Here is a 14224-nt window from a genome sequence, read left to right on the forward strand (position 1 = left end):
TTTCTATATACAATACAATTTATCTTAAAGTTAGGTCGAATGAAGAAATACACCGAATACACGTGAGGTTGTGTGGGGGTGGGGGGGTAGCCAAAAACCTCACCAAGTATCACCAAGGGGGGGTAAAAAGTAGCCGAAAACACCTCGCGTGATTTGTGCATAACCCCTTATTTATAGGTTTACCCAATCTGAAAAAGCTCTAAGCCTGCAGCAAGCTTTTTAGTAATATAGCTAGAGCTCACACACAATATCGATGACTAGGGTCTGTTCTGGCACAGAATAAATAATACTAGGTACAGAAGACTCACTCTCTAAAACGCGCCAGTTACGATCAGGACAGATATGGCCGCTAGGTGGTGACAGCGCCACGCGCGGCTTATGGCTAGCCACCAAAATTGGTGTGGAACGGATGTACTTTTAGCTACCTGTAGCAAAGCGACGAAATCGCGGACTGAGCCACGCCTGCCCCTGGGTGTAAATTTAAAGATGACAGTCCATATCCAACGACAGCTGCAATACTGTTCATTTTACTTATGGAAATTGACAATGACAGCGACGCGTTCAGTACCGGTAGCTGCGGTTAGAAATGGAATGTTACCATGATTCGATAGCGTGACGTGATGTAGGTATGCGATTGGTATGCGTTTTCCAAAACGTCCCGCTTGGCTCGCTGTTTAAAATCCCATACAAAAGTATACATAACGCGAACGCTCTTCCCGCTATCGAATGAAATTTACACAAGGGGTTTCAGTTCGAAAACTGGTGGTTTAGTTTAGAATTTTATACAGAGCTTTTAAATTATGCGCCTGCAAATATTGTCATAGCAATTTTCACGTGAAACTTTTCTGGTAGCATTTTATTCACAGGAGCGGAATGGTGAAGTGAAAGCTAAACATTTTAGTTCAGTAGAGAACAGTACACACAAATGTTAATTAACGATGTGAAATATGAGGTGCTTATTTAATAATTAAATTTACATTCGATTGTGCTTAAAATACACAACATAATAAGCAATCTATCTCTTAGTTTAAATCTGATTGGATCTGGGAATTTTCCGTATTATGGGTCAATTTCAATATGTAGTTATCAATAAAAATAAGAGTATTACATTTATAGATATTTGTTTTATTTTAATGTCTCCGAACTTTTATTGCAGCGCCATCTAAAGTTTCGTCATGTAGTTATAGGTAGCCAATTGATTATAGCGACATCTAGTATTAGAGCCCGTATCTACTGCCACAATAACAAAACGAATATTCTCCAGTTTCAAGGAACAGATGGCAATAGAGAAACCAACTAACTATTATTGAAAATTAATAATGAATATTTTAATTACGTTATTTTTAATACTAGTAAATTATTAGTGAGTATGCTCAAGCAACTAGGGTTTGCACATGAAATTTCTTCGAGCAAAAACAAAACGCAAATCACATGGTGTTGCCAGAATTCTAAAGGAAAACATTTTTAGGGGTAACTTAGATACTACACTGTACTATGAAACATGAAGCATTTTGCATGAAGTTTGGCGACAAAGCGAGTAGAGCGACCCGATAAAACAATGTCCGTCACTTTCTATCCCGCGGTGTTAAAAGTGACAGTAAAGTTATTTTATTTTATCACATCCATAATACGCCTGCTGATCTATAATACGTTTCGACCTTCGAGCAACACGGAAGGGAGGCGGCATTCGCACTATTTCCCCTCTGCCTAGGTACAAGATCAACTGATCTAGCGGGTAATAAAACTAGTTGCGCTCGGATTTTTCACTAAACCGAGTCCAGACGCGCGCGTGAACATAGCAGCAGAAAAAATGCCTAATTGCTCGGTTTTTTGTCGTAAAAAGAGGTCTGGGGCAACAAATTTACAAAATAAAGGTGTTACTTTTCACATGTAATATTTATTTTACATATTATACGTTTAATTACATTTAAACACAATTATTATATTTTATTCTCATGTAATTGTTGGATTTATTGATTTTGCTCGCCCAGTACAAATTGCAGATCGGTCGAGCGACAAATCCGGCTTCTTATCACTCAGAATACAATGACGATTATGTGTTAGTGTGCGTGTTGTGACACTTGTCACTCGTCCGTACACAAAAAGAAATCGAGGTTTGCAAGATTTGTCTTTGACGTGTGTGTTTTTATATGTATTTGTGTCGTCATTACAGATTGGATTTTGTATGTAAGTGTGTGAGAAGTGCGACTGTGTGCACCTTTCCCCCCGCAAAAAATGGCAGAAAGATTTGTACGCTAAGATATCGCTTGGGCCCCTCCCTTCCGATAGTTCCAATGTGTCGGAAGCCGGTGTTGCTCGTAGGTTTCGACATAGGTTAGCCGCGACCACGACCAGTGAAACCCGTGTCGAAAAGTTGGTAAATAAATAAAGGTAACAAAATCAATTCGCTATAGACTCGTCTATAAATGTGAGTTAATAATATTTATCATTATTATGTCATAATATAGATTAGCAGGCGTATTATGGATGGGTTTATCCACGTGATACAATACAATAACTATCACTTTTTAACACCGCGGGGTAGAAAGTGACGGACACTGTTTTTCATGCTGTCATGTTAGTCATGTAGACAAAAACGACCATCATATCCGTACAGGTTTGTGTTGTGTGACTTGTGTGTATGATTTTTTTGAAAAAATAATATACTTCCCTGATAATACAAACCTGATTGGGTGAAACATCGCTTTAGTCTAGCAACACCGATCTAACCCCATAACTGTAGTATGTTTTTCTTGTACTTTTGGTAACTACGCTATCGCGGTTCAGCCAATCACAAGACAGATCCTAATAGGCGGTCGTCTCTTCTATTGGCTAACAACTTCCACGCTCAAACTCGGTCACGTTAGAAAAAAAAACAGGAGTTAATTCATAAATTTGTCAATTTGTCATACGCGTCGGAGATGTGTCAGTAGGTGATCGTTGCCGTGTACAAATTTGTGTCGTAAATGTGGTGTGTTTCAGTGATAATGAGAAAACCTACGCTGGACACCATTATTATTAAGTGATGAATGCTTTTTAAGTTCAGTGTCTCGTTGTAATTGTTTTCATTTGTATGTCATCGGACTTGGCAACATGGCGGCCCCCCGTCAAAAATCACAACAGAAAAACATCTCTTCGATATTTTCGAAACTGCACGGCGCCTTTTCTGGCGCCGTGTGCCCTACGAAGCTGGCGACGGATAAAAGAACCTTGAATAAAACTTGGGAATTAATGGATAAAGTGGTTAAACTGTGTCAGCATCACAAGATGAACTTGAAGAATAGTCCTCCTTTCATTTTAGATATTTTGCCGGACACATATCAGAGATTGCGTATTATTTATTCTAAATACGAGGACAATATGCAGGCGCTGAATAGCAATGAACATTTTAATATATTTATTATAAATTTGATAAGGAAGTGTAAGCAGGCTATAAAGTTATTTAAAGAGGGGAAAGAGAAAATGTTTGATGAGAATTCTCACTACAGGAGGAATCTGACGAAGCTTAGTTTGGTGTTTAGTCATATGCTGAGTGAGTTGAAAGCTATGTTTCCGAACGGGACCTTTGCCGGTGACCAGTTCCGCATAACGAAGAGTGATGCTGCAGAGTTTTGGAAAAACAACTTTGGAAACAGGTTAGTTTTAGCTGATAGCATTGTTATTTTGTTAAACTGGCCATACACACTAGGGTGTGCCTTGCAGTTCGACTGCACAGGTAAGGAAACTGCACAGTCGAATGCCATATACACTCCGTTACCTGTGCAGTTAAACTGTACAGGCAAAACTGCACAGGCATGCCCTAAAGTGTATGGACAGCTTTAGTCAAGCGTGCAGTTTTTATCAGGCTCTTTAATTGTTAATAATTATTGAATTATCTAATGTAGCAGGTCAATACATATAATTTACTTCAAATTATTACTGCTAAAAGTGCCGGATTTGGAACCACAAGCTTACTTCTGCGAAGTTCTTTCTAATGCTAAAAAAAACGAACTATAGGAAACAGTTGATTCTTCTTAACTGTCGTATCTCTCCTGACAGAGCGGTCGTGGTCACATTGAGGTGTCCGTGTCAATAGTAGAGGCAAACACAGCTCCTCGCACAATCTCCCGCCATCTCTCCCTGTTGGCTTCTGGCACCGTCAGATACGCGGTTTCCAAACAGTTGATTAAGGCTAAATAAAGTTGAAATTAAATTGTTTGTGTAAAAGATATCACTCCCACAACTCAAAATTGAAATATACTATATGAGAAGTTATAGGTAATTTTACAAAATAGAAATAAGCATTCCTCTGGTATAAAATATTGGAGTGATAATAGCCCTTGATATGAATAATTATCTTTTTTGCTTTCAAAATTGTGACAGAGCTAACATACAATACAAATTCTCTTTATTGCACAACCCTAAATAAAACATTTACAGAGAGACACACATAATCCATGAAGACAGAGGTAACAGAAGGCGGCTTTATTGCTAAAGAGCGATCTCTTCCAGACAACCTTTAGGTAGTGAATGATAATATTCATGAGGATTACTAACTGTATAAAAATGTGCATATGATAAACTGCAGGAAAACACCATTAAATTGTGTCAGTGAATATAATTTTAACCTCAACATAACATACACAGAATTCGTTTTTTCCTTTAAAATTCCATTCCTAAGTTTTAAATTTATTATAAATTGTTTCCCGGTTTAGTAGGCAGTTTTAAATTTAATAAAAACTTACCCTGGCTACAGTTTTCTTCTTATATAACTTAACTTTTGGAAGTTGGTTATAACCAGTGGATTACTTAGAATAAATAATAGCACAGTCAACGGTAAAAATATGGGTGTACAAATAATTTCAAAAATATGTCCCATAGTTCTTATGTCAGTGAATTAAGAACTATGGGACATATTTTTGAGTAAGTTGTCTACACCCATATTTTTACCGTTGACTGTACTACGGCTCCTACAAATCGAAGTTTGACAGCAATTCAGGGGCAAATCAAGCTATCCCTTTTTAATTTATGGCACTATCCCTATCCGTTATATAAAGGGTTGCCAAAATTCCAATCTTTATCTTATCTGTGCACGCAAAAGGACGTCAAGTTGTGCCAACCCTAATAATTGCTTGAAGCAATGCTGAGCCGAATGGAGCCGAGTTTGCCTGAAGTCAGGAGATCACACAAACACTTAACATGCCTCTATTATATTGGCTTCATATCCACACTAACATCTTAAGTGTACATGATAAAGAAATACCTAGGCTCTAAGTGCTAGGCTTACTCAAATACATACATTGCATAGGAAACAACTTAGTTTTCCAAACAAATGCCTCTTATGCAAATATTACTACTATGGATCAAGTCTGCGATGTCTAAATTGCTTAGGTTATTCAACATTTCTAAAGGGTGTTGTAACATAGAGTATTGACATGTTTATAAAATTCAATCACTATGTATACAAGCCCATGACATAATAAAAGAAAGAGTGGTCCATAAAAGTTTAGATGGTCGATTTAACAAGAATCGGAGGAGGTAAATGCAAAACAGCAAAAGAAAGAAACAAATGGAAAGCTATGGAGGGGGCCTACGTCAAAGAACGAGTTGAAGTTAAACTTATGAAACGAAATTATGTACATGGGATGTCACATATATATACTATGTACCAAACATTTATTTAAGGAAAAAAAATATTTACGTACAAGATATATCCAGTGGTACTAAGTAAACGAAATTAATAACTAGCTTAAATCTAAAATAGCCTCTTAAGGCGTTGTACCAAGGATGCTGGCGGCATTTCCTCGCTGTATCGCAATGCTGATGCGTTGTGCGAAGTAGCCGCCAGCTTTAATTATATGTATTATTTTATGTATACAAGCAAATTAAATTACAACCAACAATTTGATGGAATCGGCCTTACAACATACAATAAATATTTATAAAACATATTAGTTATTCTCCAGGCAATGTAAGCGAGGAAGGAAGCAATTACTTGTTATCAGGATGTATTCATAAAATAATGTAAGTACCTACTTACAGCAAAAATATTTCAATACAAATATTATTCCTATCAGTATTGTATTTTGTATTTTTAAATAATGGAAATAGGGTTGTGAATTGCAATTTTAGTAAACTTTAAAATAACCAGAGGTTTTGGAACTGTGTGATAAAGGTTAGTCAGTTGTACAAGGCACCCGAAAGATTTTAACCACGCATTTCTGAGGCCAAGAGAAGGAAAAAAAATTATGAGGTCAATTTCGCCATTATAAGATATCGAAAAACTTGACTAATTAAAGTTGTAGCAAATATTGATAAGATAAATCGCTAAGACACAAAGATATAAGTGAAATACCGAAAAATGAGACCGTCTTACGGCCTCTCCCCCCCGGCATAGGGGCTACAGCCGGGGACTTTTGATATGTTCACCTCCTAACTAGTCCAAACAAAGTTACGGAGTCTAAAATTGTGTTAGACTCTCCAAAAAAGTTAGATATTTTAGTCTTTAAATATGACCAGCAATATGTTAAAATCTCTTGATTTCCTCGTGGGCACTTAGTATATTTAACATTATTATATCAACAAGCACACAAAAAACTAAAAACCATTAACACTAGTTAATTGTTGTTTGTGTATTCAGGTGTTTTCTGCCAGCACTCCCTGTTTGCATATGACATTCCTGAAGTGTTGACGGCACTTTGTTAATTGTCTAGGTGTTTCCCACTTTCATCATCATTATATCTGCTAAATAATCATATGTTTACTTTAAACAAGCAATTCTTGTGTATAATATATAGATATTTGTATTTCGGTGATCTTTGGAAACGGCTCTAACGATTTGAATGAAAGCTCGGTCTCCCAGATATTTCGTTTTAAAAACAGCAAATTTTATAGTATATAATCTGCAACAAGGGTTTTGATATTTTTACTTTATATTTATTTACTAAATGTTTATTAGATATCATTTAAACATTTTTTTAACATTATTAAATAACTAACAAATAATTACCTAAATTATTCAAATTTTATTAGATATCATTTAACATTATTAAATAACTAACAAATACCTAAATCATTCAGTCTTCCTTATTGAAACTATATTGCGAGCAAAAATCATTTGTTATACCTAATATGCCTAGTTAAAATATATTGAATATTTCCTGCTAGAACTCAAAGATTGTTAAATTATAAACAATATAATATTGTTTTAATTTGCCAATTAATTTTTAAACCGAATTTATTTACGGAAAATCTTAAATGTAACTAGTCAAACTAGTATTTAATATAATTGCGTATTTCATCAATTGACTATTTTTGCACCGGTTATTTGATATACCATGCAAAAGAAATATAAATAGGTACTATGTAAATACTTGGAAACTACATTTCTTACTGTTTGACCCTCACATGTCCCTTGATATAGGTATACATATAGATACTGAGGTTCAAATCAAACGTTATCAATGCTGCAATTCATTCAAAACCAGGGTAAGCCAAATTATAGATAATAATAGCTATCCTCGTAAGGCCCAATGTGCATTACAATGTACACTTTGTTTCAATCTAATTTGAACTTTTCTTTTGTTTCATTGTTTCCTAAAACAAACGAAAGTCACCCTAATCTCCTATACGACAAGGTTCAAATTAAAAATAGGGAAACTTTTTATGGTTGGCCTTACGAGGCTATACTAGATGTTGTATCTGTCAATCTGTAAGTTTACATTTCGTTTTTCTGTCATTTACAGTTTTTCCCATTTTCCCATGTGAAATGAACTGCTAACACATGTGAGAACAATGTCTCTGCCTCACAATTATTGCATTACCAAAGAATGCACATAAAAACATGGGTATGACATAACATAGTAGTTCGGAATGGTACAAACGTATCGGCAGAGACCAGAGACAGGTAAACGAGAAAGACCGTCAAGCTTCTTACTTTTAAGAGGCGTTCGATGTTATCGTTGAAAATGGCGATTAGTTCCTCCCTAGTGGTAAGAAGAGGGAACATAGTTCAGAATCGGTAATCGCTACCAACTTTTAGTATGTTGTCGGGCATAGTCATACGGCGCGATTCGGGAAATGAATTAAACATTACCTTATGGCCGCAATAATATTGATGGAGCGGCGTAAGCGCCAACCGCCATTACTATTTCATATCTAGTGAATGTCTAATTAATTTCCCGAATCGCGCTGATAGACTAGGAATCCCCTAGACCGAGTTTAGAGCAATTATTTCATGCAACCGATGATGCCAAAAATGCGGGGGTGCGCGGGACGAGGCGAGCGAAGTCCCGTGCCGTGATTGGTCCGTTCAAAGACACGGACGTCACACAAAGACACTTTCGACTCGAACATGGAGTAAAATTACCGTATGCGTGGCAGAGGGGGTAGCGCGACTATGCTCAGTCTGGAGGATGTTTTGTCTGTGGGCATAGTATAGGGACCTCAAAAGTGCTGGGAGTCAGTGGCGCATGCCATCTACTTCAGCGTAACGCTACGTCTTACGTAGGCGAACAACGCGCGAACGCGGCGCGGCGCGGCGCGGCGAAAGCGGCCGCCGCCGCGCCGCGCCGCGCCGCGCCGCCTGACATTCGCGTGCAAATCGCGCCGCACCGCGTTCGCAACGAGATCGCTTACGTAGGACACTTCTATGGGCATCAAAGGATTGATTTCGCCGCGCCGCGCCGCGCCGCGTTCGCGCGTTGTTCGCCTACGTAAGACGTAGCGTAATTCGCAATGAGGCGGGAGTCGTGTTGATGACGTGATTACGCTGAAGTAGATGGCCTGCGCCGCTCTCTCCCGCCAGTTTTGAGATCCCTATACTATGCCCGACAACATAGATAGGTACTAAAAATTGGTTGCCGTTATCGGCTCTGAACTATTTCTTCGACCATTTCCCATAAAATGCATAAGACTAGATTTACTTAATTAATCAAATTATCAATCAATTTTAAATTGTCTCAATTTATGTAAATTCTATGTGAACCTATTTTTGTATTGTAATTACAATACGTTGATTACTAATTACTACTAGATAAAGCAAGGTGTATATTGTTGAAATCAGTAATTGTCAAGTCAGTCCTGTGTATTATAATGACAGGTTAGTAAAATACATCAGGCGTTCCGTACAATTACAGCCGTGCACATGCACTTTGTATGCACTTTGTACGAGGCCACCAATCTTTATTTTTAACATATCTTTGGTACTTACATAGTAACACAAGTGATTAAACTGTCAAAGACTAAAGAACTATAATTACAATTAAGCATTCTCATCATAACTTGTATGGTAGGAAACAATTGTTTTTATGTGGGAGAAACATAGTGTGTATTAATACAGGTAGGGTCTATCTTGAACTGTAAGTCCTGGGTTCAAATCCCGGGTATTTATTTGTATGATTATCACAAATATTTCACCACACACACCACCATACCACAGATATCATTCCATATAAGTTATTTTATTGCTCAATCATCCTGCTAACTATTACTACTCATTTTATACTACTACTACTACATATATTATATTATATGTACTAAAATCACCAATTGGACCGACGAACACATTTGTCGTAAATAGCTATTAGGGTTCATGCATGTGTTAAATTAGTCTTTACGTTTAGGTTGCTATTTGTACTTTGTATATTATGTTTTACTTTGTGCTCGTATATTATGTTCAATGAATTGCGTGGAATGTTTTATATCTAGTTATAAGTCTAGGATTCATGCTCCTTTCATACGTGCTTAATATTGTATCTATTTATAAGTCTAGGATTCGTGCTCCTTTCATACGTGCTTATAATTAACGAGATTGACAGAAATAAATAAAACTCACTCTGCATATAATGCCCACTAGTTCAGAGATACAAATCGCCCGGCCATTCCTATATAAACCCGCGCCATTTGTAGCATATTCAGAGAACTCAGAGAGCTTAACTCTATCACTTGCCTGAACACTCTCCAGTAATTAAAATCAGACATATGTGTTTTTATTTCACACAACACATATACCGGTAAATGGAGGTATAGCGGACTTCGAGACAGCACAGCGGCCAGCGCGTTCCAGCGGCGAGTTTCTACGCTTCACCCAACGAACCCCTCATCACTAAAAGTTACAGTCTACACTCCACAACATTTGTAAATTGCATTATGAAATAATATTGATAACATATTAACTCACATTATAGACGGGTCTAACGCGAATTATATTCAATTACCTTTATTTACCGACGTTTTATGTGTGGTGGGTGGTTTGAAAATGTGATGTCTACCCCAAACTTTTCCATACACTTTTCGTCGGGTAGATGCACAAATCTCTGTTTTGACATTTTGCTGGGACAATCAGTCAGCCGCGACCACGACCAGTGAAACCTGTGTCGAAACGTCGGTAAATAAAGGTAATTGAATATAATTCGCGTTAGACCCGTCTATAATGTGAGTTAATATGTATTCAAAACGCAAAAGTTTAAAATATTATATAGCCATGAAAATGTTGTCAACCTTAAACCTATCTGACACTGTATAGTCTGTAATACCTGTAGACTGAAATCCTAATCATAGGTTCTATGATGATGATAAATATTAAAAGCGTTGTCGACATTAATCCACACATCCAATACATTCATATGTCCCAGCGATAAACAAAAATATAATCGTGTAATCCCATTTCATCCCACCCGGAAAGGGTCACAAAAATTCATCGTTCACTCTGACACAGATTACGTAAAAGGATTACAGATATACCAATCTATATAAGTTTACGAGTACATATAAAAATCAATCTCTATTTCACTTTGTCACGGCATCTCGCGTGAACGGGTGTACCAATTTCGCTAATTCTTTTTTTGTTGTGTTTGTTATAGTCAGAAGGTTCTTATGAAAGAAAAAATGAAGGCTTTGTAAAAAAATACTGATACCTAGGTGAAACGAAGTGCGCCGGGTCATCTAGTCTTAAATAAAATAGGTTCCTTAATTATTATCATTACGCGTTTCACCTGCCCTGGTAATGTTTTTGTACGCTTTTTCACTCGAGAGCAAAGTGATCGGCTTAGGGTTGTGTTTCTTATTGTTTACAGTAAATATGGAACTACTTTACCGCACTAGTGCGAAAATGTCAAAAATTCAAAGGGCCATATGTACTGTAATAGTACATTTCGATGCTAGTGCGGAAGGCATGTCATTACTTCACGAGTACCGAGATATCTTGCCACGAGCCGCAGGCGAGTGGCAAGACTCGGGACGAGTGAAGAATGACATTTCCGCACGTGTATCGAACGACGTTTTTTAATACAGTTGCGAAAAAATAAGAAAAACATTGTTAATCGTACACTAAACAAAAGTGGTAACAGTGACAGCTCGGTTAGACGTCGTCTTTAAGTATATTATATCTATGGGCGTTTGGCAGCTATTCCGTTCCATTCAGTCAACTTATTAAGAACGGAATTTTCAATATTGAATATTAAAAAATAAACGTGTTATAATGATGAAGAGGTAAGTAATTAAATATGAAATATGTAATATTTTTCGTATTCTTACATTAACGGTAGGTTTTTATGCTGATTACGACGTTTAAAGGAAACTAATATTAACACTCATCAATAAGTAGTCGTGAATTGGAACAAGTATAAATTTAAAAAAATTGGAAAAGTAAAAAGCACTAGTTCGAGATAACCAACTTTCCGCACGCTAAACAGCTACGTAAAGTAGCACTTTTTGAGCAACTGTATTAAAAATCATTGTACGATACATGTGCGAATAGGTAATTCACAATTCATATCTATTTAAAACACCCCCTTCGGTTGTGTTTTAATTGTTCGCCACTCGTTGCGAATTTCATATTTTCGCACTTGTATCGTTAGATGTATTGTGTCCACTGTTTTTTTAAATTAAGTTATTAAATTACATAAATCTCTAGAAACTGTAATAAACAAACAAATAATAATAGTTAATGCTAACAGACATTCTGATAAAATTAATATAACGACGATATCCGTGTTTATTTGCCGAGTGGCGTTTCTACTATCAACATTATAAACACGCCTAATCTATGCAATACGTTTTCATTCATAACACGTCCACGCGAACATGAATGGAAAGATTACCCTTTATAACCTGATAAACTCGTACGTGTAATGATAACACATATCAGACGTTATCGAGGCAATTTCCTTTGAGTCTGGAGTAGGAAAAAAACATTGTGAAATCATTGTATTTTCTAGAAATGTTTCATTATTGACTAGCGGGAGCAAAGGCGTAGCTTGGGCATGAAATGTATGTATGTATATACTTTATTGTATTGTATTGTACACAGACATTAAAAAAACACGAGAAACACAGAGTGAATTAAATACAACAAAGGCAAACTTATCCCTGTATGGGATCTATTCCAGTTAAATAAAAGCATCATTCATTCATTCAAATGTTTTCGGATGTCCCGCTATTCTCCTATAAAGGTCTCAACCGATTGTAGTGAAATGATATTTCGTGAGCAGAGGGCCTGCCGCGAAAACCGAAGTTCGCAAATTGCGGGCATCTATCTCTTTTACTCCAATTAAGATTTTAGGTTCGTAATTTACGAACATCGATTTTTGCGGTTATAGCCCAGGTTCGATAATTATATTGGGTTAATTTCGTCGATTCACTTCTAATGGCTCCTCTACACGATGGGCCATCATATGGGCCCACTAAGTGCCAGTTGCACCGACCACGTTTGACAGACTGATCAACGTCAGCCGGCGCGCCCCGGCGCTTTACTATGAAACTTTCCATATTTAACAATTTAGCGAACTCTTTAACGATACGAACAGTTTGGTGCAACCGACCCTAAGATGAATGATGATGATGTGTAGAGAGGGAAGTGGTGTCGGATGGCTTATGGCGCGGCGGGATGGCGATGGCATGATCACGATGTCGGTTTTGCGTCAGCACATCAAAGGTAGTGGGCCAGCGATGGTGCGTACGCATCTACACGTGGCCCATTAAACTGCGTGCTCGCAACCATCGCATGGCCATCTCACTGGTCCAGTGCTGGGCCATCATGTAGATGTAGAGGAACGATAAGACAGTTTTTAAAATGGCGGAGCCACGTGTCGCGAGGTCTACAACTCACAGAGTTACTAGTACTAACAGCAACATTCTCTGTCCATCGGTAGACCTTCTGCCTTTTGTAATAAGGTTTACCGATGATCAGCGATGGTAGGTAGTTACAAGGAAAATTGGCGACCATCTTCTATAATTAATATTTTCAAGGTTCTCAATCAAGATAATTATACTCTTTGATAATTATCGCGATAATTATCGATGAAATGGTGAAACTTTCGAATTTGTGGTTATTTATATACATCATACTCAAGCATGATACGATAAGATTATCATTAATTATAAAAATCGATAATTTTCATTGATAATTGATTAATAACTTGATTAACCGTTGATTAATAAGATTTATATTGTATTTAAATTACATCGATAGCTGTTTTATTTCTCCATAAAACGTCATCTATTAAGACGAAACAGGAGCTGAGTTTTAAATATTTTAGGTAAACATACCCGTCTCGCTAACGGAAGCGGCTCCTAAAACTAGTGCGATAAGAGGACAAGGCGAAAAATCCCGCGTAAAAATCTCAAAAATCGAGGTTTCGTACTCGACTGTTTCCTCCTCCAAAACTTCCAAAACCAATCCTAACCAAACTTGGAAATCTAAATGATTATGAAATTATCTGTATCGGACCGGTTTGCTTTTTTGGCTAATTGATATCAGTTTTGAATACTACGCCTCTCATTGCGGCATAGTCAACTAAGCCCGTGAAGTTGAAGGGCTCTAGCGCCTTAAAAAACAAAAATATCAAAAAAAGGAAAACGGTCCGACACAGATATAATAATATTAATCTGTGTTGAAAAAATCATTGCTCTAGCATCAAAACCCACGGAGTAAACAGTCGAGTACGTTTGTATGGAGAAATTACCACTCCTGTTGGCTCTTAATGTTATCGTAGGTCGTTATAGAAAGTTTGACAGTTTTTTTTTCCATAATAGCTGTGGCCATTTTATATCATGACTTCATGAGCTCTTGTTGTATCATACCTATGTGTGTCATATGAGGAAACAACCTGAGATTAACGTGCTTGTATGTATATATGTGTTTAGTTCGTATATGTAGTTCGTTTTACACATTACGCTTCCTCAAATTCGATGTATTGGAAGGTGAGAGTACTTAAACATAATCTGGGAACGTCTAAGTATAGCC

At 37.0% G+C, this 14224-nt stretch overlaps 1 protein-coding gene across 1 annotated transcript in view; it reads left to right on the forward strand.

The window, feature by feature from the left end:
* Nucleotides 1-2743: 2743 nt before the first annotated feature.
* LOC134675852 (E3 ubiquitin-protein ligase CBL-B-B) overlaps nucleotides 2744-14224 on the forward strand; it is a 152389-nt gene continuing 140908 nt past the window's right edge. Inside the window, exon 1 of the mRNA XM_063534154.1 lies at nucleotides 2744-3635. Within this exon, the coding sequence (XP_063390224.1) occupies nucleotides 3094-3635 (542 nt within the window). The 5' untranslated portion in view covers nucleotides 2744-3093. The remainder of the gene's footprint in view (nucleotides 3636-14224) is intronic.

Source organism: Cydia fagiglandana, chromosome 23 (assembly GCF_963556715.1).
Source record: "Cydia fagiglandana chromosome 23, ilCydFagi1.1, whole genome shotgun sequence".
In the NCBI taxonomy this organism is placed as follows: domain Eukaryota; kingdom Metazoa; phylum Arthropoda; class Insecta; order Lepidoptera; family Tortricidae; genus Cydia; species Cydia fagiglandana.